The 25,941-nt window shown below is 37.9% G+C and overlaps 2 protein-coding genes across 3 annotated transcripts; one reads left to right on the top strand and one right to left on the bottom strand.

Moving 5' to 3' along the window:
- LOC306858830 (leiomodin-2-like) lies at nucleotides 1-5,367 on the top strand (the record flags this gene model as incomplete). Its single annotated transcript, XM_079399584.1, is given in 4 exon segments — nucleotides 1-96; nucleotides 98-391; nucleotides 877-2,259; nucleotides 3,642-5,367. Coding segments are annotated over 4 exon segments (1,800 nt in total). The 3' UTR covers nucleotides 3,669-5,367.
- Nucleotides 4,547-24,202, bottom strand: LOC306858831 (actin nucleation-promoting factor WASL-like). 2 transcript variants are annotated; one of them, XM_079399585.1, is made up of 11 exons: nucleotides 23,772-24,202; nucleotides 18,482-18,616; nucleotides 17,649-17,735; nucleotides 17,161-17,257; nucleotides 16,685-16,708; nucleotides 14,144-14,327; nucleotides 13,703-13,745; nucleotides 12,519-12,672; nucleotides 8,777-9,315; nucleotides 7,674-7,782; nucleotides 4,547-6,393 (listed from the first exon to the last, which is right to left on the bottom strand). In XM_079399585.1, exons 1-11 carry the CDS (start codon nucleotides 23,877-23,879, stop codon nucleotides 6,332-6,334), a joined length of 1,542 nt encoding a protein of 513 aa, XP_079255711.1. In that variant the 5' UTR covers nucleotides 23,880-24,202; the 3' UTR covers nucleotides 4,547-6,331. The 2 variants fall into 2 exon arrangements, with proteins under 2 accessions (XP_079255711.1, XP_079255712.1); XM_079399586.1 differs by lacking the exon at nucleotides 16,685-16,708 and having other exon boundaries at nucleotides 23,772-24,180.
- Nucleotides 24,203-25,941: the final 1,739 nt, after the last annotated feature.

Genomic DNA, 25,941 nt, shown 5'->3' with positions numbered 1-25,941 from the left:
ATGAGCACTCACTCTCACTTATACCACTCGAAAGATCCCAGACGTTTATCTGATGCACCAATACTGAGACAAAACCAAGACTTTAAGACTCTGCGAAGACTACCGAGAGGCCATGAGTACATTCGGCTACCGACGAGAACTGAGTAAGTACGAGGATTTGGATGAAGATGAGCTGTTGGCCTCGCTGACTGCCGAGGAGCTCCAGGAGCTAGAGAAGGAGTTGGCTGATATTGACCCAGACGACAATCTTCCCATCGGACTGCGACAGAGAGATCAGACAGCTAAGACTCCCACTGGAACGTTCAGCAGGGAAGCTCTGATGAAATACTGGGAAAATGAGACTCGAAAACTGTTGGAGGAGGAGAGGACTGGATCCACAAGTCCTAGACAGGTCAGTGATCAACATCCTCAAACATTACCTACACTGTCAGAAAAAAAAGTGTAAAAATTATACTTTTAGGTGTACGACAGCTTATCAATAGGGTAGTACCCTATAAACAGACACATTAGTCTCTAACTCTAAAGAGTGCATATTAGTACCTTAGAAAATAAATATGTACCCTTTGTAATATATACTCTTATGGTAGTATTATGAACACTTCAGGGATAAGCCCCAGTGATAAGCTGTGAGTATAAACTCAAGAAATTTAATATTTTAAGATTTTGATTTGAACTGTAGAATAGTTACAGTTTGGTAAACATTGGCAAAAAAGACAAATGGTTTACACACCTTCATAATCTGGGTAAAGGAATGATTTGAAGGTGAAGAGACACCATGGGTCTTTCAAAGAGCAATGAGAAGTCAAAACCAGATCTCGTAATGAAAGAGGACCAATTGCACCAAAGTTGTTTTAACAATGACTTTATCAATTCCAGAAAGATGAAGACAGCAGGGAAGAGGAGGAATGCATGACTGAGAGTGACACTGAAGAATCTGGGGATGAAAAAGATGAGGCTGAAGAACGTGAGAAAGACACACAAAAACATTGTGAAGTTGGAGAAGATCAAGAAGAGGAAAGTGAAACAGAGGAGCCGGTAAGAGAAGAGGAGGATGAGGAAGAAGAAGAAAATGAAGAAGAGAACAGTCCTAAAATGGCACAGACACTGGATTGCACCACTCACCCTCAGCAGTGTTGGTCTTCCAATGGTCAGTCCAATCAGACACAGGCAGAGCATGTAAGACGATACTCTCCACTGACGAGTGAACCAAAAGTCCAAGCTCAGGAGCCCAGTCGCATGTCAGGAAACCCTACTGTGGTGGACGATGTTTTGGAAAAGACCCTCAACAATGATCCAGATACCACTGAGATCAACCTCAACAACATTGAAAACATCTCCCAAGACACTCTTATCCGATTTGCCGAGGCCTTGCGTTCTAACACACACGTACGTTTCTTTAGCCTTGCCAACACACATGCAGTTGACCAGGTGGCTTTTGCCATTGCCAAGATGCTGAGAGAAAACAGCAACATCACAAATCTTAACATTGAGTCCAACTTTATTACAGGGAAGGGTATCCTGGCACTGGTGCAAGCCCTCACGCGAAACAGTACCCTTACGGAAATGCGATTTCACAATCAGAGGCACATTTGTGGAGGTCAGGTGGAAATGGAGATTGTAAAGTTACTGAGAGAGAATACAACGCTGATAAAGTTGGGTTACCAGTTCGACCTTCCAGGCCCTCGTATAAGCATGACCACCATTCTTACCCGTAACCAAGACCTCCAGAGACAGAAGAGAATGCAGGAGCTGCGCCAACAGCAAGGAGGTGCAGCGATGCCAACAAACCCAAGAACCGTCGCCCTTCAGAAGAGCACGACCGCCTCTTCTCCTTACGCCTCCCCTCGGAGTTCACCATGGTCATCTCCAAAGTTACCACACATTGACATGGCAAAGAAGAATGCTCCCCCTGCGCCTACACCTCCCCCACCACCTCCTCCTCCACCACCATCACCACCACCACCCAAGGCCTTCGTCCCAGAGAAGAAGGCTCCCTCCAGAATGATCGCAGAAGTCATTAAACTGCAAGAGGGGGGGACTTCCAAGAAACAGCAGCATGGTCCCACTAAATCTAAACCCAAAAAGGGCAAAAAAAGGTCTGCAAAGCATACAGAAACTGACAGCATATTAAAGGAACTGAAGAATGCTTTGAGACCCATCAATGACAGAGAGAACTCCAGACCGTCCACACCTCAACGCTGCGCTCACGATGAACTCATGTCCGCCATCAGAGGCAGTACCATCAAACATCTTAGAAGGGTGAGTATTGTAGAGACCAGGGATTTCCAACCCTGCTTGTGGAGAGCTACCGTCCTGCAGACTTCAGTTCCAGTCCTGCTCCAACACTCCTGCCTGTAATTATCATGTAACCCTGAACACCTTGATTAGCTAGTTCGGGTGTGTTTGATTGGGGTTGGAGCTGAAATCTGCAGGACGGTAGCTCTCCAGGAGCACGTTTGGAGAACCTTAATAAAGACCAACAAGCTCAGTTCCTAGCAAGCTTTCTTGCTGTCTACTGCCTTCTTAGTCAGATTCCCACCTGAAACGAGCCTCAAATGACAGATTTGTGAGACTCCACAAAGGCAGCAACCTTTTGTGTTATACAAATAGCACCTACGCCAGGGCAGGTGTGTCCAATTCTGTTCTCAAAGGGGCCAATTAAGAATTTAGCTCCAACCCAGCTTCAACATGCTTGCTTGGAAATTTCTAGTGAGTCTGATTAGCTCATTTGGCCCTCCAGTAACAGGTTTGGACTCCCCTAACCTACACAATCCATGTGAGAGAATCATGATTGATTTCAAAGGTTTAGCATGTTGCTAAGCTCATGCATATTGGAGAAAATAATACATTATTCAATAAACTGAATATTATTAACAATGCTTTTCAGTATTGAGAGAACTAGGATGGAGAACTTCCATACAAAATGGAAGACAAAGTTGATAACATTTCTCTTACTTTGTCTTCCATCTTGGATGGATTTTTTTTCTCCCACTGAGCCTGTCAATGCATCATCAAATTGCCTTCTTCATAAAAGATTCATGCAATGCTGGCTTAGAATTTGGAAGGAAACGTAGCTTATGCTGTCTAGGTATTGGAAAAGAGCCACACACTTTTCTATCAATGTGTTTTTTTGTTAACAAGATTTCATTAAAAAATGAAAGCAAAACCATGTGGTATTCAGTGAAAAGCATCTTGGCATTGGAGAATTATGCAATATACAAAGGTCTGTCCTCTTTTTAAGCAGAAATAACTCCCATTGTTGCCACACCTGCTTGTAACATGCAACGTGTCGCAATCCGACCTATAGATGCATTCTTTAAAGACTGTGGCCACCATGATAGAAGAATAGATGTGGGGAAATGCACAAAATTCATCCAGAGTTTGTTTATTGCGGCAGTGGAAAATTCAGCATTACCCTCAGACGAGGCATCCTGACCCCACAAATTCCTCACACTTAATGTTGCTATAAATAGAGACCATTTTGCACGTCTTGATAAGGCAGATGCCTTCTAGAGCTGTGGAAAATGGAAAACAGTATGAGTAAACAGGACTCTAACATAGGTAAAAAACAAAAATTCATAATAGTTGAACAGTGAATACACTAGAGAAAATGGGGGATCTGACCTTTTAATTCTTGGCAGGTGGAGGTTCCCAATTATCTTCGGTAACCAGGCTGTAAGACTGAACAGGAAGCCCATCTCCAGAGCATCATCTGCAAAAACATCTGTAAAAACAGATATTGTGTGCTTTTTTCAGAATCACACCAACCTGTTAATGCAGGTGTTTGGTGAATCTGAAGAGAATGTTTGAAGACAACAGTACAGGCAAATTCTGCAAATGTGGACTTGATCACAAAAGGGGCATGTTTAATTTAAAACAACAGGGTTTTCTGTTTTGGAAATGACCTGGATATTTGCGCTGTATACATTTTTTTTTAATTATTAGTAATGGTAGTTTCTGCTGTTGTTGTGATTGTATATTTTCTTGTTTTTAAATGAAAAATATGCTTTGCCTTGGCAATGATTTTTGTCTGTATAAATGTAAATATTTGACTTGATTTAAAATGATTAGTCATTAATTCAATAATCGGTTGAAATAATGAGCACACCATTATTTCTGCCATAAAATATGTGTAGTACTGCTTACCAAAACAGTTGCAAAGATCAGAAGATTAGCTTCCTATAAGCAAAAGCAGGGCTAAAATGACTTTGCTGGAACAGGAGAGTATTAGTTGTATGAATATCGCAGTCTCTTAATCCGGACCCTGTATGTTTGTATATTTTGGAAAAGTTCCCTGGGACTAAATGCACTCCGCAGCTGTTCAACGTGAACAGAAATGTTTTTAGCAGCAGCGGCAGCAAAGTGTGTGTTCAGGCAAAGAGTGTATCTGAAAGGCAAATACTTTTCCAAAGATGAGGATCATATATGGACATTAAAAACTTTTAACAGATGTTTAAAGCATGGATGAAACTTCTGATAAGATGAGGACACAAGGACAAAATGTTAAAGAAAGTTGTTAAACAGGTTATGAAGGAAGCACTGAAATGTCACTAAAACACTTGAACCATTTTATTCCAATTCAGCGTTATGCATTGCACTTAACTGAACTGACATTTGCACAAAAAAATAAAATAAAAATATATTCGTATCATTTCATATGACAGAGAAATCATTCATTCGATTTGCATGCTTAATGTCGGCCAAATAACTTTAAGAGGTCTAAAAAAACCCCAACAAAACAAAACATCAGCTGCCCAGCTAAACAGTAATACCATATCAGGCTGCGGGCTTTAAAAATAATCATCCAGTATTAACTTTGTATATAGCATCATTTTATGATTAGTAACAATGGTTAAGTTTACTTTGCAGGTTTTGTGAAGGTAAATTTAAGACTTTTAAAAACCTTTTTACACCAGTAAAGAAAATTTAAGAAAATCCAAGGAATAAATGAATCATAATTAGGTATCTGCCAATAGGGCCAGAAATTACCTTCTCAAACAAGTTTGTTCTCGTTTTAAACAAACTCATTTAATTTGTTTACATTCCCCAGAAAACAAGACTTCATTTGTATCTCAAGCTATTTTATCTTGATTTAAATGTTTAGATATTTGTACTGAAAAATTACAATTTTTTTTGCAGTGCATGCAACATTTTATGCCAAGAAAATTAAGACTTTCTGCTCTGTTTTAAGACCTTAATTTGTGGTATAGAGCTGGTTAAGACTTTGTTGGAAACCCCAGCTTTGATTTATTCACTCAAGGAAATGTTAGGAATCACTTGGATTCCAAGGTTTTAGTCACATTGCTGTATGGTTTCACAAATTAAATCAAATAAAACAACCAAATACATAAAGGTTCTGTAAATATTAACATTTATTTGAGTGTACAATTTTAATAATTATTTTTCAACCTCATTTCAAAGGTTTCAAGTCTCAATGCAAAGCAACCCTGTTTGAACGAAAGATGAAAACTGGAAAATATATTTGAGTTTCTCTTTAACAGTTGAAAACAGTGAAAGTATATGATCCGACCTACTGCAGACCGTCAGGCGAGCCAGAGCTACTCTTTTTTAATTAGTACAGCATCACAGTGCATTATTAGTAAAACATTAAGAACGATATTTTTTTCAATGGCACACATGAACATTAAATTTCAACATGAACCATATCTGACCAACAGAAAAAAACAAAAGAGCCCGTGAAATTTGTAGTAATGCCAGTATATTTCTAATATCTGTAGTGTTTCTCACATCTAATGTTAAGTAGAGTCCTCCTGACATAGTAGCTATAGCACACAATGTGTAAACATAACCGCTGTAATGTGCCATTTCCCCACTTTTTTCTTTTTGATTCGTTCAAAAATAGAAACTCAGAGCAAATTTACAAATTAGCAATGGGTCCAAATATGGTTTTTAAGAAAATAACAGCGCTAAACTATGTTCTGAATAAGAAAAGGTAAGAGAAAAGTATGAAAATAGTGTTCTTGCTTTGAGTGGCCATATTAATATTAAAGACTCGCACATCTTGTTCCTTAGAGTCGACGTTCGTTTAAAGAATGACAAAGAAAAAACTAAACAAAAGACCCCAAAACATTCAACTCTACAAATCAAGAAAACTTGATGTAAAATTTCACGTGAATCCAGGAGAGGGAAATAAAACCTTTACAGGAGATGCATGACAAACCTTTACAGATTAAATGAGGTATTGCACAGATTAATACAAAAAAAGCATGAAGGCAACAAAAATGTACAACAAATTGGTCATCCATTTACATTACAATTTTATAAGACAAGAGCAATGTAGTGTCTTAATTCTTTTGGGCAGCCCTGGTCATCAGTCATCCCACTCATCTTCATCCTCAAAATCTTCTACGTCATCATCATCGTCATCGTCACCTACAAAACCACAGATTGAATGTTACGTTTTTTTTTAAGTGCCCCTATTATGGATTTTTGAAAATGACATTTCATGCAGTGTGTAACAGCTCTAAGTGAATGAAAACATCCTGCTAAGTTTTAAATCTGAAAGTGCACAGTGTATAAAGTTAGTCTCTCAAAAGAAAGAGTCGACTCTGAATCGGTTTTAAAACGACTCCCAAGTCGTTTCATCTGAAACATTAGCATATTGAAATTTGAATCAAAATGCAAATTCATTCTTTGCCACTAGGTGCTGCTTTTGGAGCGGTAAAAATAGCTGTTTACCCGGTAACGGCTGCACACAAAGCAGCACTGCTTTAAATGAAATCGACCAATCACCGCAGATTAGCGTCACACAAAGGAGGGGTTTGGAAAACTGAATCGTTGAGCAAATCGTTTGGGAGTGCTTGAGCAAGTAAGGCAAAAATAAATGCGTGTTTTTAGACCTTGCATGCATGTCAACCTGTTGTTGGGGACTCCCAAAACCAAAATATGAACCTTTCATAACCCATAATAGAGGTACTTTAAAACGGACCTACTATGCAAAAATCACTTTTATAAGCCGTTTGAACATAGTTGTGTGGCTGCAGTGTGTGAAAACAACCAGCCTATAATGGTAAAAATCCACCAACTCATTTTTTTAATAAAACCAATAAATCATAAACAGTCTCTCCAAACAAGCGGTTTCAGATTCTCCCTCTGTTTACGTCATCTGAGTGAGAAGCTGCGGTCTGCCATTACTGGAGATGTATACAATGTCAGCGCCAAAGAGGCATTACAAGTGTTGCGTTTTGAGATGAACTAATGAACATAGGAGTCGCCAGAATCTCTCCTCATCTGAGCCGAGGACACTGTGGTTAAATTTAATTTTCGAAGGAAATATCCTGGAAAAAAAATCGGTAACATCCCCAATATGTTTAGGAATTAATACCAACGTGCACGAACGTCAGCTCCAGACAAAGTAAGTTTTCCAAATTGCCTGAAAGAGCTTCTTGCCACTCTGTAAGGCTAATGATGCTAAAGCTACTATTGTCTCTGTCTGTTTTCACTGCTGCTGCCTTCATACCCTAAAAGTGTAAATTAAAAGTTATCTGTGGGGTATATTGAGCTAAAACTTCACATATACACTCTGGGGACATCAGAGGCTTATTTTACATCTTGTAAAAAGGGGCATAATAGGTCCCCTTTAACAAGAAAGAACCCTATCACAACCCTAAATGAGTTTGACTGTAATTGTCAAAGCTCAGGTCAGCACACACCTGAAGAGTGGATCGCTTTGCTCCTCTTCTGCATGACCTCCATTAGCGCCCCCACGATGCCAGAGGAGGGGGTAGGAGTGGGCGGAGCCGAGTCTGGAGAGTCCGGTACCTGAAAATGTCACATGACCAGAATGGTTTAATTCACCTCCATGCAACGCAGTTCTCATGATGGAACTGAGGTAGTGAGAGATGCACTTAAAATTGCTACGCAAAAATAAATTAAATTGAACAAGTAATGGAAATACATGTCACTGATTCATCGACCAGACAAGTACTGGAGATTTTAAGCTAATATTTAAGCTTAAAATCTCCGGTACTTGCCTTTTCGATAAACAGAACAGCTAAAAATAATCATTTGGAAATGTAGGGAATCCTAAAGAGAACATACACTAATAATTTTTATTTCGGCAACTAACATGTTTGAAACAGCTAACTTAATATTTGTAAGAGATTTCACTATTATATATATATATATTTTTATATAATTTACATAATACATAATTTAGGGTCAGCAGAATTAAAAAAAAAATCTCTTTTGCTCACAAAGGCGGCATTTATTTGATTAAAAATACAGTAAAAACTGTAATATTGTAAAATATTACTACAATTTAAAATAACTTTTCTATTTGAATACACTTTAAAATGTAATTTATTTCTGTGATGTAAAGCTGAATTTTCAGCATCATTACTTCAGTGTCACATGATCCTTCAGAAATTATTCTAATATGCTGATTTGCTCAAGAAACTTCTCTTATGATTTCCTAAGAAAAATTACATTTATTTATTATCAAAGTTGAAAGAGTTGAAAAAGTTGTGCTGCTTAATATGTTAGTGAAAACTGATAAAACAGCATTTATTCAAAATTAGAATCTTTTGTAGCATTTTAAAATATCTTAATGTTGTACATACATAATTATAATAAAAAAATATATAATTAAAAAAAAGTGCGCACAACCGTGTCAGGTACGGTTTCATTCATGCATTTGTATTCATAATATGATGATTATGCACTACAAAAATTTTCCCCTCAAAAATATTTTGCAAACATTTGTTTCTGACATTTCTCATTGGTTAAAAATATAAAATAAAAGCACTCTACTCACGTTTTTAAGCTGAATGCCATGTCGTATTTGGTCTAAGAGTGCGTTACGGCCGCCACCGGACGCGGGCGGCTTGTTGCTTTGGTCCACTTTCTTCAGCTGCGCCCCTTCTCGAATTTGGTCCAGGAGAGCAGATTTACCCCCCAGCACCTCCCCTGAATCCCCGTCCAGTAGTGGAGGAGGTGCGGGAGGAGGGGGTCCTGGAGGAGGCGGTGGTCCCGGGTTCATTGAAGATGGAGGAGGAGGAGGTGGAGGGGCCGGAGGAGACAATGAGGCAGGTTGGGGTGGAGGAGGTGGCGGGGGAGCCGACCCAGGCCCTCTGCTGGGGGGAGGAGGTGGAGGTGCAGCTATACCTGGTCGGGAGGGAGGAGGTGGAGGAGGAGGAGCGGTGGTGGGCACTCTTGATGGTGGTGGCGGCGCCGCTCCTCGGCCTCTGGAGGGAGGAGGTGGAGGAGGACCAGAGTTGTGGGGAGGTGGAGGAGGACCGAGGTTGTGGGGAGGTGGAGGAGGTGGTGGTCCTCCTCTGGATGGTGGTGGAGGTGCTGCAGAAAGACAACAGAATGCTGCGTTACGGTAAACATATCTTAAAAATAGATTAAAATGTTAAAATCCTGAGCGGGACATTTTTTAAAACATCGAGAGGAGGATAAGAATTTGCTCACAGTAAGCGCAATTGTCTGTTACCGGTGTCGTAAATACTGTCGCTGTATAAGATTCCCCGTGGGCAGCTTAATCCTCGTGACGAATTTGTTGACTAAGCTGACGGAACCGCAGAAACCTCGTTTGGAAACCATGTTCTACAAATATCATTACATACTTTTATTTATTGTTACTCCAGAATTAAAAACTATAGTTCGTATGTAGCATTGTTTGCAAAGGGTGTAATTTTTATAATAGAATAAAATGTTGTCCGCGCAATCATGTAACCATAATGTCCATAATAGCCAATACATCAGACATTGTCATAAGTTTATAAGGCTGTAAAGTAACAGAGTCTCTTTATTTGAATAATATTGATTCGTGCTCGGGCTCGTGTACGATCACTCTTTCTTTTCTTTGCTTCCTTCGACAAAACCCTCTTTGGTTTCTTTGCTGGCTCTGCCATGGTGTTGGTTTTGAGACTTGCATATCAGATCGTTTCGTAGTATAATTAGCTCATGGCTAACTCCACCTAGGCTATGAGTAAAATATGTGATGCATGCCGTAAAGCAGGTCGCACTCTTCCGCTGGCAGGGGATGGGCCGAACACCAAACTTACAGAGAGTGCTTGGTTTTTAGCCGATAGGAGGCTGCTCAGGTAGCAGCGGCAGTAGAATTCATCCAGTTAAGAGTTGTTCTACCACTGAAATAATTTGAGAGACATTAATTATTGTATATATCATAGTGCTGCTTTAAGACATGCATGCTGCTGTTAAGAGCTGTTGTTTATGTTGTTCACAGTTGCTAAGCAACAGCAACTTAGAATCACAGGATTCCGAATCAGAATCAGATCCGATGTATTTTAAGTTTAAGGCCCCGTTTACACTAGTGCGTTTTCGTTTTAAAACACATAACTTTTGCTACGGTTATGCCTATCGTTAACACTACTCTGGCCTTTTTGAGGTCGAAAACGGAGACTTTTGAAAACGATGGCGTGGCTGCTCACATTCGCTCTGCGTATCCTTGACGACCGTGTAAACCAGGGGTTTTCAACCTGTGGGGCGCGGGCACCTGTCAAGGGGGGCGCGAGCATCAATTAATTCAGAGACATTGCCTTGAAGATTTATGAATACGAGCTTTCAATTCTTCAGCCATCCGCTAGGGGGCAACCTGACTCCCGCTGTTCGGCGACAGTGAGAATGGTGTAAAATGATTTACGGTTAGTCATGTCAGAAATCCAACCACAGATTGGCATGTTGTTATCTCAGAAACAAGCTCAGCCATCACACTGAATCAGGTAAACTGGTTATATGTTCATGTTTCTTAATGCTACGCACTGGAAACGCAGCAAACAATATGTGAATGATGTTCGCACACTTTGGGCTCGCGGGGTGGGGTTTGGGGGCGCGAGTGAAATTAGACAAACTTAGGGGGGCGCATGTCCTAAAAGGTTGAAAACCCCTGGTGTAAACAATAACATCATGCTCGTTATTGTACCCATAGATGTGGGTGTACCCATGTACCCATGGGGTGGTGATGGCACAGTGGATAAGACACATGCCTTTGGTGTGAGAGACCCGGGTTCGAATCCACTGTGAGACACCAATGTGTCCCTGAGCAAGACACTTAACCCCTAGTTGCTCCAGAGGCGTGCGACCTCTGACATATATAGCAATTGTAAGTCGCTTTGGATAAAAGCGTCAGCTAAATGAATAAAATGTAAAATGTAAATGTAGATATGCATGTATTTGATCGCTCCAAACACACAGACGCATCCGCCATCTAAATAATAGGGGATCTACCTATACATATCTATGGTTGTACCTGCATGAATGGTCACGTGACATGCGTTTTCGTTCATGTAGTGTAAACTGAGATCGTTTCTGAAACACAGTGGAAACGCCAGTGTAAATGTTGATCGTTTACGTTTTAAAACGTGTAAACAGGGCTTTACTATTTTGAAGGCTTTTAAATTAAAATGTCAAAGAATGTGAGGAAAATTGATAATTAATGAATAATTGTATCTTCTGGTTTGGGTCCTTTAAGTTCCAAATAAATATTAGATTAGAAAATAAATCACCTTACAAAAATAGGCATTAATACATGGTTACTGAACAGATAAAACATTATTGTTATATTTAAAGCAAAAATTAATATGTTGTGATATTCAATATTTGTTCATGTTCTTGAAAGAAGCATTTGATGCTCACAATTATTAAAAAAATAAAAAGAAATACTAACTTTTGTGTTTACTTGTATTACAGTGACCTGTATGTACAGCACTTGTGTTATAGTAATATCATACTACCCACCCAAACAATGTGTTAAATTATTAACATCCGATATCCTTGTCCAACCACTCACTAATGCAGGCGATCACGTCAAAGTCAAACCCAACGTAGAAGTTTCACTCCAGGGTTTTTGAATTCCTCACAGCACAGATAAAGCAGATGTAGCAGCTTCCCATAGGATGCATTGTGTTCCTTCTAGCTGCTGCTCACAGCTGAACTTATTCCAGCAAACCAGTGCTAAGACAAATGCTGACCCTGAAGAATACGCTGAGCTGGGGAAATCGCAGATGTGAGCAGTGAGTAAGACCGAAAAGATGCTCTTCAAACATCTGATCAGAGCTGGAGTGTTGATTTTGTGGTTGAGGCTTCAAGATTGCATTACAGTGGCTTCATTTGTTTTTTTTTTTTCAGTTTGGATATGGGAATTTGGAGGACTAGATTTGGTATGTTTTAAGGTCTTGCCTCCAACTCTGGTTCTGACTTGAAGCCCTACAAGTACTTTCTAGAAAGACACACACACACAACTTCAGCCCACAGCAGTCTTTTAGTAACAGCAGTTCAGATGCAAGCCTTCTGATTGGGCCACTGCAGTGAGCCTATTTTTGAGGCCCAATACTGATTGGCTATTCTTTTTATCACTGCAGACTCATGCAAAAGGGGGAAAGTAACCTACCACAACACCTCGAAGGTCCTGAAGGACACATTATTTAAACATTACTTTATTAAAGTACAACATAAGATAAGGTTAGCTTAGATTAATTCTAATATCAGATTTTTCAAACACCTGATAAGTTTACCCAAACTCCTGGACTCACCTTGTCGTCGTAGTTCATTTTTGACAGCCTCTACTCCTCCTATCTTCTCAATGAATTCGTAGATGTCTTTAGATGTCTCTTTGTCTTTGAGCTGGGCCTCAGAGATGCCACACATGTCAAACAGGTGCTTTAGGTCTGGGTCCAGATTATTCACCTGAGAAAAGACACAAACGAGAAGAAATCATCTGAATACAAATCAAATTAAAACTAGAATTAACTTCTGCTTCTTTGTAATGCTTTTGTAGATCACTATATTAACTATGGACATACAAAAGTTTGGGGTCAGTAAGGTTTTTCAAAATAAAACGAATACTTCTATTCAGCAAGGATGCATTAAATTGATCAAAAGTGACAATTATTTTGTAATATTATAAATGTCTTCATTTCAAATGAATACTGTTGTTTTGAACTTTCTATTTTTCAAAAAGGTTTACACAAAGATAAAAAAAAAAAAAATAAATGTTTCTTCGGCAGCAAATCAGCACATTAGAATGATTTCTGAAGGATCCTGTGACACTGAAGACTGCAGTAATGATGCTGAAAATTTGAGTTTGCATCACAGGAATAAAACACATTTTAAAATATATTCAAATAGAAAAAAAGTTATTTTAAATTGTAATAATATTTCACAATATCACTGTTTTTACTGTATTTTTTATCAAATAAATGCAGCCTTGGTGAGCAGAAGAGACTTTATAAAATTATTTTAACTCCTACTGACCCCAAACTTTTGAACAATAGTGTATTCCAGTAACTAGAAGTAACCAAATACCCTGTCTTCATTTTGAACAGTATATCTATTTTTTTTTTTAAATCACTGAAAATCTAATAAATTTCTTCCTGTGAAATGTTTTGCATTTTACAGTCCACGAGCGCAATCACACCGTAACCGCCAAAAAATCCCCTTTATGTAATCTCTCATTCAGCGGAGTTCAAATTAAAAACTGGAGCCACACAGATCTAATACGCACTCCCAGCGCAACGCCTGAAATATGAGCCTTGATTTTTGGGAGAATGATTGTTTTGGATTATAAAGATACAGCCCCTCCAATTACATTGTGTAAGAGATTACTTGCAATTGTGAATCATATCCTTACGTGACATCTGACCCAGAAAATGATGAAAACATGTAAATAAATGAGGACATGCATTAAATGTAAACATGTACTAGCAAAAACACTCACATCAAAGCCTGTGTTGGGATCCCAGCCGACATGCCCAACATGCCTGGAAAAACAAAGACATTTTATTAAAGAAACACGAACCAAACAGCTCAGAAACTGTAATTGCATTAAGCAAATAAAGAGAAGATGGAGATTAAAGTACATCAATAAACATGTTCATGTTTAAGGAAGTCTCATCCGACTTTAATATTACTCCTGGAACACAACGGCCAGATTATCCACGTCTGGGATACATTACATGAGATTAATTACAAGTGTCCACCTGATTACACTTTCCATTACAACGTACTAAGTGATCGTCCAGGAATCTAACAGGAACTCTGATTTGATAAAGCAGCTTTAGTGTTTAGCGCACGGAAGTGTATGCAGTACCTGGTCAAAGCCAACAATGCTAGAAAGGGAAATGTGAAACCAAGTTGGTCTGAACAAAAGCGAACTCACCGGAAATTGCTCGGGGTGCCGATTTCAGCTTTGGATATTTTCTTCTTCTTGTTCTTGCCTTTGCCTTTGTCTTTTCTGTTGAAGTTGATGTTGTTCATTTGAGTGTTATTTTGATAACGCTGATTGTTGATTTCGGGGTTCTTTATATCCACCGTTGCCATTAGAAGTGTTGGTCCTGAAGGTCCTGAAACACTCACAATCAAATTTATTTTTAAATTATGCATCAATTAATGTGATAAAAATTTGGAAGCTCTGACATGTATGGGAAAAAAACGGTAATTACGTCTATTTAATCTCACGATTCTGACTTTTATTCTCGCAATTAAAATAACTGCAATCATGATTTTTTTTCTCTGAATTCTCAGTTTATATTTCATAATTCTTGCAATTTTAAGAAGAAAAGTCTGAATTTTATAAAAAGAAAAATTTATAGCATGGCGGAAACAAAAAAAAGGTCAAAATTGCGAGATGTAAACTCAGAATTTATAGAAAAAAGTATGAATTGAATGATGCAAACTTAGAATTTGTAGGAAAATAAAAGTCAACTGCAAGATGTAAACAATTCATAGAAAAGTCAATTGCGAGATGTAAACTCAGAATTCGGAAAAAAAAAAAAAAAAAAAAAGTTATTACTCAGAAATCAGAGAAAAAAAAAAAATCAGAATTGTGAAAAAAGTTGGAATTTTGAGTGCAAATTATGAGATGGAAATTTTGCAATCACATTTTTTTTAAAATTGTTTTTATTCCATGGCAAAAATTGGCTACTATAATCAAGCACTCACTTTTCTTAAATGCACTGAATACAAGAAACTGCTTTAAGACTAAACCGGCCAATAAAGCACCTCGTCCAACCAAAAAGAAGCCTTCAGAGAAACTTCACGAAACATCTCAGGTTACAACCTACCTGCGTCCTTGCGCTCAACACTGTAAGCAGGCGAGAGTAAAAACGACGGGCTACAGCATCTGCTAATGTCTTCACCCCCTAAACCCACATTTAGGAGGATTTTACCCATCACCACACAGGTGCGCTCGCTGTGCTGCAGGTTAGCCACGGGGTCTGAGAACGGACCGTACAGCTCGTCCTGCGGGAGTACCAGGCACTGCAGGGGAGCCAGGCAACCTCCCAAATCCGAAGCCCCTTGTAGTATCTCATCAGTCGGTGTGGACAAAAAGGTGGTGCAGAACATCATCTCTGAACACATGTGAATGTCCACGGTGCAGGACTGGTCAGGCTGCTCTTGCTCTTCTCTGCCAGCATTTGAAGGCTGCAGCCAGCCATAAAGTCCCGCCTCTTTTTAATCCCGGCAAATTATACAACACCGCTGGATTTTACATAACCGTTAAAGCCAGCAATAAGCTGCTGCAAATCTCCTGGGTTCTTCTAAGCACGGTGTGATAAGGACACGCTATAATTCAACACCAGTGAGAAACCCTCCACACAGACAGGGGGCGCTAATCACCTGAGACTGACGTCAGTACTAGGCGACTAAGCAGCACAAAATTAGAAGGAAAAAAGCTGACAAACTAGTAAATCCATATAACCAGCAGAGAAAATCCTCTCAAACAGATTAACTACATGTCTAATATTTGTTGCGTTACTTATCCACAGACATCAAACGGATGTCAGGTCACGTATACATGAATCACCTACACTCGATGATCCAGGGGTTAACAGCACCTTCACACACCCAAAAGAGTTGTGTTTCGTAAAAAAAAAATCTGCCTTTATCTGGATGATTTGGTGAAATCTCATGTTACTTCAAAGCTTCAGCATTGCTCGTCTATAGCATGGAAGTGACACGGGGTGCCAATTTTCCAGTATAGCTGGATTTCTGCCTCTGGGGTGGTAAACATGGACTGGTAACATATGTTTGTTGGGTGGGAGTTATGTGTAGGGTAGTTGACGGCCCCTGGGGGACTTATGGTAAAAAGCCCATTACCACTGTGAAGATCAAGTTTTTAAACTAATAGCACATGAGGGGGATGGTGTGTATGTTTCTGAATTATATTTGATTCTGTGTTTGCTTTTACACATTTAAAAATATGTGGTAAACTGCAGGATTACAACAAAAAAAAGCTAAATTTTGGTAACACTTTACAATAAGGTGTCATTTGTTAACATTAGTTAATGTATTAACTACTAGGAACAAACAATGAACAATACATTTATTACACTATATATTAATCTATAATAAAAATAGAGTTGTTCACTGTTTGTTCATGTTAGTTCACAGTGCATTAACTAATGTTAACAAGCACAACTCATGATTTTAATAATGCATTAGTAAATGCTGAAATTAACGAAGTAAGATTAATAAGGCTGTAGAAGTATTGTTCATTCTTAGTTCATGTTAACTAATGTAGTTAATTAATGTGAACCTTATTGCAAAGTGTTACTAGAATTTTATGTGTGTGTACTTGTGCGTGTGTGTGTATGTATATGTATATATATACATATTAACTGATTAACTTTTTCAGTCTTGTTAAAGTTTATTCTAGACAGAATTAACGTTTATATAATTCCATTAGTAAACAACCTACCATTAGGTGGGTCACGTCTTTTTTCTGCAAGACAAAATTAAGATAACCATTACTACTAAATTCACCACTGCGCAATATAAATTATGAGGTTTATTAGTTAAAGAGTAAGAAGGTGAGATCTAGTGGTGTAAGCCTCAAATGTACAATCCTCTCCTTGTCCCGGGAAAAGTTGCTGAGTCAGTCGACACAAAGACAGGAAGTGGTTAAAGAGCAGAGCTAATCAGAAGCAGAGCTACACAATCAGACCCAGAGACATCAAAGAGCAAGACGTGGCACAAACGGACCGAAGAACCAGTTTGAGGAGCCTTAGTTAGGAAGAAAATACTGCAAGACCGGGATGTTAAAGAAAGAGTGACAGAAGTAGATAAAGAGAGAACGATTGAATCATGTCAGAAGAAAACCAGATGATGTTTTACAGCAGAACATAGAGATACAGCTCTGTCGTGAAGTGAAGGACACAAATAGGCTGTATTTACCGGTTTTCCTCCCTTTTCTATTCAGAACTTCATTGGCTGCAGTCTTGAATCGCCTGGCTTCCTCCTCACTGGCAAAATTGAGACCAATCTGGCATGTCTGAGGATAAACAGACATTAAAGATGCTTTATATAACAGACAATAACCATAAATCAAAACATAGATGATTCAGAAGAGTCATTCAATCAGGTAAAACCCCTGCACTTATAAACTTAAATCTTAAAAAATACACACAAAATGGCATTTGCAACTCTTAACTTTTTTTAATGTAGCCATATTAGAGTAAAACAGGATAAAGTGGAAGAAGCATGCATTATAAGACCAAAGCAAATGGATTCTATTTCATGTTTACGTTGATTTTAACTCCAGCTTTATCAGTCTGTGTCCATGATGGCACATACCTTACAGTCTGCTAAGGGGAAGTACAAGCATACGGCAGCATTGCTTGCAAAACACAAAGGGCATGTAGGCACAAGATCTGAGTACTTACATCTCCAGCAAATGTGATAAAGTATGGCCTGGAGCAGTTTACTGAAAAGTTGTTGTAGAGCTCTTGATCAAGCAATTGTCTTCCGTCCTGTCAAAGCAGAAAAAGAAAGCGTTTACTTAACACTAAGAAAACATGACTTCCATTTGTGAAATTTTATATTTACTTAGTATTTAATTTATTCATAGAATGAATAAAATAGTATAAAAATAAACAAAAATAAATCATAAGTTTTAATTACAGAATATATTTTATTTAAATATTTATTCATAAAATAAAACTTGAAATAAAATGTGTGCGTGCGTGTATATATATATATATATACACATATACATATATACACACACACATATATACACACACACACACACACATATACATACATATATATATATATATATATAAAATAAATAAAATTAATTTACCTATAACCAAATAGTTTATTTATATTATTTATTAATTTTATGAACAAATTAAACAATATATGAGTAACATAAATTAATGTAAGTAACAAATTAGTTTTAATGTTAAAGAATATATTTTAAATTTATTCATAAAATAAGAAACAAATAAAATATATAAAACAATAATAAACATTTTAATATAAAAGGATTTTTATTTATATTTTTTAACAAAATAAATAAAATGTATTTGAATATAAATAAAATAATATATAAATAAAATATACATGAATATAACTGATATATTTGAAAGAAAAGTTAATGTTATTGTGCTAAACCATATGTTTGGCTCCAAATAAAATCAACCGAGCTCAATGAAAAGTGCACAGATGTATCAAAAAGCATCAGACCCACATGGAGCGTCTGTTGACTTACTTTCATATCAATCACCCTGATAAAGTAAGATCTCTGAGGGTTGTCTTTCACCAGACAGGCCACCCCACAGCACTTCTTCACCCAGGACGAGTTTCTGTCGGCTGCATAGACCTGCACCACTGCTGAAGATAAACTCTGCAGACACAGTAAAGAACCGGCAGAATTAAAACAAATCTCTAAATGAAACTCCATTCTGCACCTGCTTATGTAGGTCACGTTAACCTACTGTAAAAACAGACACCCAGGTATGATTTTCAGAAAGATTTTCAATAAAATATCATTTAAAAACAAATTATGCATTTCCAAAAATAAACACTGGTCATTTTTGGTTTAATTGGTGCATGTGCCATAAAGTGGTCAATTTAAAGATTAAAAGTTTTAATGCCATAAGAATGCCACAAACTGCAGATTTTAACAGCTCTGGACATATGGCAGTCACTCTGTAGAGGACATTATCATAGCGCAGTGTCATTGACAGAGCAAACACCTCATGACAGATGTGAGCGAGGATGACAGCGCTCATGGAAAGTGGTCCAGGACCTTTGACGGTCTCCTCATGAAGCTGCCGGTCACAACGCCAGTGAATGAGACACTCTCGCAGACTAATCAGGAGGAACACGCTGCATTCTGCACATTACGACAACAGACGAACCTTTTGGCCAAAAGCACAGCCTATAATCATCATTTTTACATTACACAGAATGAGAGAATTAAATCCAGCATGTCAATTTAACAAAAAGGACCTATAAAGTCTACAAGATTTGGCACTACAGTGTCCTCCATAAGTATTGGAACAGTAAAGACAAAATTGCTCTGTTGGCTGTGGAGCCAAGACATTTGAAAATATGATTAAAAGATGAATATGAGAATGTCACATTTTATTATTAGCCGTTTCAACACATAGATGTTTTACCAAATAAAAAGAACAGCACTTTTAGAGTTCATCCCACTCATTGATGTGAGCATAAGTATTGGGACAGTTGAACATAAGGCAGATATAAAAGATTAAAAGATATTATTTAGTTGCAGATCCCTTGCACACAAATATATATATATATATATAAACAAACGAGATAATTGCGACTGTCACATGTCAAGCTTTTCTTCTCAGAATTGAGAGTTTGCCTTTCACAATTCCAATCTAATAACTTACATTTCGAAGGAAAAAAAAAAAAAAAAAGTAAAAGTAACTGCGACTTTCACTATTCTCACTTTTCTTAGAATTTGAGAAACTCAAAATTGCAAAATAAATGAGCAATTCTGAGAAAAGTCACAATTGGGAGATATAAACTCAGAATTGTGCGAAAAATTGAGAATAAAATAAATATTGTATGGAATAAAAAAAAAAAGATAATAATTGCCTTCTCTCACAATTGTGAATTTTCTTCTGAGAATTGTGAAACAAAAACTTAGAATTATGAAAAATAAAATTAAAATTGTGAGATAAAAGTGGCAATGATCTTTTAAACATTGTGTGTGTGTGTGTCGGAAATAAGCATCCACAGAATGCCCTTGTTTTTGCAGTTTAGTTTTAACAAAAGGTCTGGGAAGACACTAAAAAGTGAAAGTCAAAATCCAACTTTCCACAATATATCGCGTTTGAGGAAAAACAAGGATACACCAGGGTTGAAACAACACATGCATCTAATTAAACGGCTGAGTTTACAAATCAACCGCCTGACCTGAGATGAATCAGCTGCGAGGAATCAGAACAAAACAGCCAGTCAATATTGAGCAAAAAGCCACAAAGGACCGTCAAGCTACTCCTAAAAGCTGTGTTCGTGACGTGATGTAATCGCAGCACTTTAAAGTGAATAGCTGCAATATGCATGAAAACGAGACATCCTCACCAAACAGCCACTTTCAGGAATTAACAATCAGCATCCATTCTCAGGACAGGCCGGATGATTTACATAAACAGAGAGCGGACCAGCAAAGCCAGATGGCCTGCCAGGATCCCGGTCAGGAATGCAGCCACGCCACACATCTGAACAACCCGCTGAAGCGGTTACAGACACACTCAAAGCTTCCATTAACAACAGGATAATAGCTAGAGGAGCAGGATCACACACACAGCGAGAGGGGCTTCTGCGCTCTAATGAAGCTGCCATCTATTATCAGTTCATTTCAGTCATTACTCAAATCAGGTGCATCCATCCGAACCCGAGTGCATGTGACGTTATCTTGCAACTTATCGCTCATTATTAGCTGCAGCTAGCGGAAATTCACCCTCTGGACGAAATCTGATGATGTAATGTACATGTTCTCATGCCTGTACTCTGATGACATCAAAGAAAAGTGGCAGTGTTTGCTGCCAATGCTGCCATTTTTTGAAAGAAATAACTACTTTTATTGAGCAAGGAGGTGTTAAATTCATCAAAAGAGACACTGAAGACATTTAAAATGTTACAAAATATTTATTTTTCCAATAAATGCTGTTCTTTTGAACTTTCTTTTCATTAAAGAATCTTGAAAAAAAAAAAAGTATCAGTTTCCACAAAAATATTAAGGAACATTAAAAATAATAAGAAATGTATCTTGAATAGCAAATCAACGTATTAGAATGGTTACTGAAGGAACGTGACAAGTAATGATGCTGAAAATTCCACTTTGCATCACAGGAATACATTTTATATATATTAAAACTGAAAAAAAGTTTAATTTGTAATACTTTTTTCATAATATTACTGTTTTTATAGAATATTTGATCAAATAAATGCAGCCTTGGTGAGCAGAAGAGTTTCAAACACATAAAATAATATAAAACAAATGAAAAATTATTAAGAAATAAGATTTGAATTAATAATAATTATATATAAATATTACAAGTCCATACATCACTATATAATTCCCACACATTTTACTAGAACTCTGAAATGCAAAAAACATTTGATTAGTAATACAAAAATTAATAAATAATAAATTGTAACAGACTAAACAGATAAATTCAGACTAAATAAATAAATACATGCATGCATTTTTATATAGCTGTCATTATACTTTAGGAAGGGATTAATTATTTTTGCATCAAAAAAACCTTGATCTTATTTTTTTTTTTAAAGACTTATTTTTGGAATTTTCACTTTTATTATAACAGGACAGATCAGAGCTGACAGGAAGTGAAGTGGGAGAGAGATACCCTGATCTAAAATTACTCAAAATCAACATCCCAAGGCCAAAATAAATAAATAAGTGCTAAATAAATTAAGTAAACAGCAAAAAAAACAAATGATTACTTTGTAACTAGCAGTATAAGTCAACTTCATGGGGACAATTTTACAAACAAGTAGAGGCATTATTTCATCCATCAGCCACTCACTCATGCATCAGCACTGGACATCTGAAAACTCACACAGCTGACCACGGCAAGGATAATATTAAGGGTCAAAGCTGAAGAATCGATGACCTTGCTATTATCATGCATTACACACTCAAGCAAGGGTTTCCTGGAGATTTGTAGCTTTCCTCACAGTTCAAACAACCAAAAATGACAGAAACTCGGCCAGCAGGAACTACCTGAGAGGATGCACTGGTTGTCCAACCCCCCACATTCTGAACCACATACTGCCAGTAACAGCAGAAAAATTACAGAGGCCCATCGGACCACATCCTCACGGTGGGCTGACCGAGCGATCCTGGTTTAAAACTAACGCTGTGTTTTCAGTCAGTGTGTGAAATCCAAAAGCTCTCTAACTAGTGAACCCCGCTGCCAGGATACTAACAAAAGAAGGACAAGTTTGAAGTCACAAACTCATGGTTCTATGATTCACAGCAGTTGAACTGAATCCTCAGAGAGATGTGGACAACACACCCATTTCAATCATGCCACAACACGCCGTTTGAATATAAAAAGACTTAAATATACGTCAAAGGGTGACTAGGCCTTTGGGATGCATTGATATTGCAAACATATGATAAGCAATATCACCCTCCAACGCCGCCAGGAAAGTGAGGCATTCAAAGACTCGTGTCATGCAAGAGAAACTGTGAATTTTGGGCGACTCCAACCCAGTTCCTGTTTCGCACAAAGGAACGAGGTGCTTTGGAAACCCGTGTGCCTTCATGTGAAATGGGAAGCTACCTGAAGAACACAACATTCGTGTAGGAACAGAACAGGTAATGCAGTGGAATGAGGAAACAGAAGAGAAAACTACAAACGAACAGGTGAGCGAGAGCAGCACGAGACGTTGGACTACACCTGGACTGAACATTACCCAGATAAAACCCCAGTCTAATTTGGCTATCAGCGAGTTATGCAACAACAGCCCGAGGGAAATCTGATTACACAAAACAATAAAGGAACGTGTCCATAGTGCACTAAAAAAAACTTGAGATCAAAAGGTAACGATTAACTATCGCTGCAGAATAATAAAGTGCAAATTACGATGAATAAGGGTCAAAGATAAAAAAAACGGTTTTCAAGCACCAAAAAAATTTAAGTTTAATATAGCCTACTTTTATATGCGTCCTGTTTATTCTTATTTTCATTACAAGATTTAATCATTTAAAACTGGGACGTCTCATCTTTGACCCATAAATACATAAATCATCACGGCTGATTATTTTGCCTAGTGTATTGTCTGGCAATTACGTACTAATATTCTACAGTAAATATTGTGTAAAATTACAATGATATGTTCAATGTCTTTTCCATTTGCTCCTCCCAATCTTGAATATTTGGTTACATTCCTGACAGTTTAAGCAGACACACCAATGACAACAGTTTCCTCATATGAATCTCAGTCACGAAAACCTGGTTTATGGTCACTGCACACATAGAGTAGACTCGGAAATATAAAGGTCAGTGTCTCATACTGGAAAGCAGGGCTACAGTCAGAGGAGGAGGAAGAGTTACGAGGTGCTGTCAGGTGACGGGATTCATCTTTCATAAACGCAGGTCAATAAATCAAGCTGTGAGAGGAACAAAAATGCATGTGCCAATATGATTAAAACTCCTAATCAAGTTCACCTACCAAGATGAACTTCTGATGCAAAGGTGCACGACTCATTTATCTGGTCTGGGATATCAAAATTACGAGGTCATCATATTTGCTTCGCAAAGTGTGAAACCCCCCTGTCTCTCACACAAGCTCACATGAAACTCCGAACGCATTGTTTATACAGAAACACCATGAACATTATCAGACAGATGCACGTGTTAAACTTGTGAACTGGATACAGTGCATGTCTGTATTCTGTTACATTCCAGTGGAATCATTAGTCGATAACATCCCACAGCATGACTGAACACTACCTGGCAAAGAAATCAAGCAAATGCTGGAGAACTTACGGTGCATTTCCTGCCCAGATGGTTGAAGAGCACTTCGTTTTCTTGGTGGGTGAGAAGAATGGAGCCAGCATTGCTCGTAGGCCTCCTGTTTAAAGGTGGACCGCTCATTTTTGACAATCCGATGGTGTGAACTTGTGATCAGGAAGTGTTCAACAGAAAATATGTGCTCATTGATCTCTGATCACCGCAGCTCGGCTCATAATCGGACCTGTGTGTTTCGGCCGGGGGTGGGTTGAGAGAGGTCTTCTGTTCTAGAAATAAAACGCGATCCTCGTTTGCTTATCCAATGTCGTCTTGAGACTCGAAACTTTCATCTGAACTCTTGTGCACCACCAAGCTTTCGATCCAACATGGCAGTGCCACCGTTGCGCATGACAGTGATACACGGCGAATTTACAAACCCTACTACGGCGAAAGCGTAGCTTATGAATATTAATGACGCGCCGTGGCGTACGATAAGTATCCGTAGCTGATTGGCTTAGGGCGGGGTTTGGCAGCAAGCGTTAGTCATTTGGCGAATCAGGGAGTCGCGGGGCGTGGCTTATGAATATTGACTGATTACGTGACTAGACGCTCCAGGAAGGTTACCAGGCAACGTTAGCATGGGCTAAGCCTTCGCTATAGTAGGATACAGGTCGCGATTAGTCTACTTATAACGTAAAAGAGCGATTTAAATAGGTTATTAGACAGCTGTAGCCTTATACATCGCAGTCAAGGAATATCTGACAATGATAAAAAACAAAAAACAGTTTCACGAAGGAACGCAGTGTGGGCGGAGTCGTGACGTGGAGTCAAGTGGGTGATTTTTTAAATGTAAGTAATTTTACTAATATTTTTAGCAATACTATAATAAGCTTTGAAGCAAGATTTCCTATACAAACAACAACAGTACAAAAGAAAAGGAGGAAAAAAATAAAATAAAAGAAGAGGAAATAACCCATAACAATAAAGCCAAGCTTAATCAGAGAAGGAATGTGACTTGCACATGAAGTCCAAGCCAATCAAAATAACAATTGTTTCTAATTAAAAAACAGCACTTGAACTCTTTTGCCCCTTGGACTCTTTAACACTGTCGACCTGTTTATTGGCGTAATCAGCAGTGCATTGTTTATGTTTAAGTATGTCAAAATACAACAAAAGGTGGATATGTCTTCTGATTTGGACCATAATAAACATTTAAAACAATAATGAAGCCGTATGAAAATGGACATGGTCATAAGCCATATGAATGAGTCTGTGCTTTCAGCTTAGGTAATATGTTGAGGTCAGTAGGCTGTATGAGGAGTGAATTCAATCATTTACAGAAACTCCTCAGCTATGTGGGTTGTGGATGTTTGTGTGTAAGGGTTGATGGTGAAATATTTGCTGCTGACAACACTTATGAGTATTTCCAGTCCCGGCTTGAAGTTAGTCACTCCCAAACATGGCTGAGCTGTGAGGTAAATAGAGAGAAACCTGAAAAACCAGTTAGATGAGAGAGAGAGAGAGAGAGAGACAGAGAGAGAGAGAGAGAGAGAGAGAGAGAGAGAGAGAGAGAGAGAGAGAGAGAGAGACAGAGAGAGGGTCAGTATTAGACAAAACTGAACATGTCAAAAGGAAGGAATGAAGACACATATTCATAAAAAAAGGAATTACAGAGGAATTTTGCTGCTTCTAAATCAGCTTCAATTTTGAAACGTTTTTCTTTCCTTATTCACTTTTTTTTATTCTTTTTGTTATTTAATACTGTCATCTTTAAAACTTGACTAATCAACAAAGGTGCATAAGCACCTATTCCATTTTTAAGTTATAATACATCTGCTCATAACCTCATATTCTGTGACCAAACAAATCAAATTAGTTTAAAGAACCAAAGAAACTCCAAAGTAATCTAATACACAGCCAGAGAGCCAGGTTTTCATTGAAAGCGAGGGAATCAAACTTTTTAATAATTATACATGATTTAATATCATATATGATGTAATAATTGTATATTATAGTCATAATTATGATTTTCCTGTCAAAATAATGATGTAAAGTCAAAATGATAACATATTCAGTCTTAATTATGAGATAAAAAGTCAAAATTACAAGAAAAAAGTCATTATGACAAGTCAAAGTTATGACAAAGTCAGTCAACATGTTTAATGTTCTAATTATGACCGTTTTGTTAATTGGCATAAAAAAATCC

Source organism: Barbus barbus, assembly GCF_936440315.1.
Source record: "Barbus barbus genome assembly, chromosome: 39".
NCBI lineage: Eukaryota > Metazoa > Chordata > Actinopteri > Cypriniformes > Cyprinidae > Barbus > Barbus barbus.
Note: the sequence above shows the minus strand (reverse complement) of the source record. Positions and strands in the feature narration are given on the sequence as shown.

What these genes read in the sequence shown, in the direction of transcription:
- LOC306858831 (XM_079399585.1), bottom strand. Translation starts at nt 23,879, where the DNA reads ATGAGCGGTCCACCTTTAAACAGGAGGCCTACGAGCAATGCTGGCTCC. An exon ending in AAGACGTGACCCACCTAATG is followed by an intron (nt 14,328 to 16,684) that starts GTAGGTTGTTTA and finishes TGAGTGTTTCAG; the next exon opens with GACCTTCAGGACCAACACTT. An exon ending in ATCCCAACACAGGCTTTGAT is followed by an intron (nt 12,673 to 13,702) that starts GTGAGTGTTTTT and finishes GTCTTTTCTCAG; the next exon opens with GTGAATAATCTGGACCCAGA.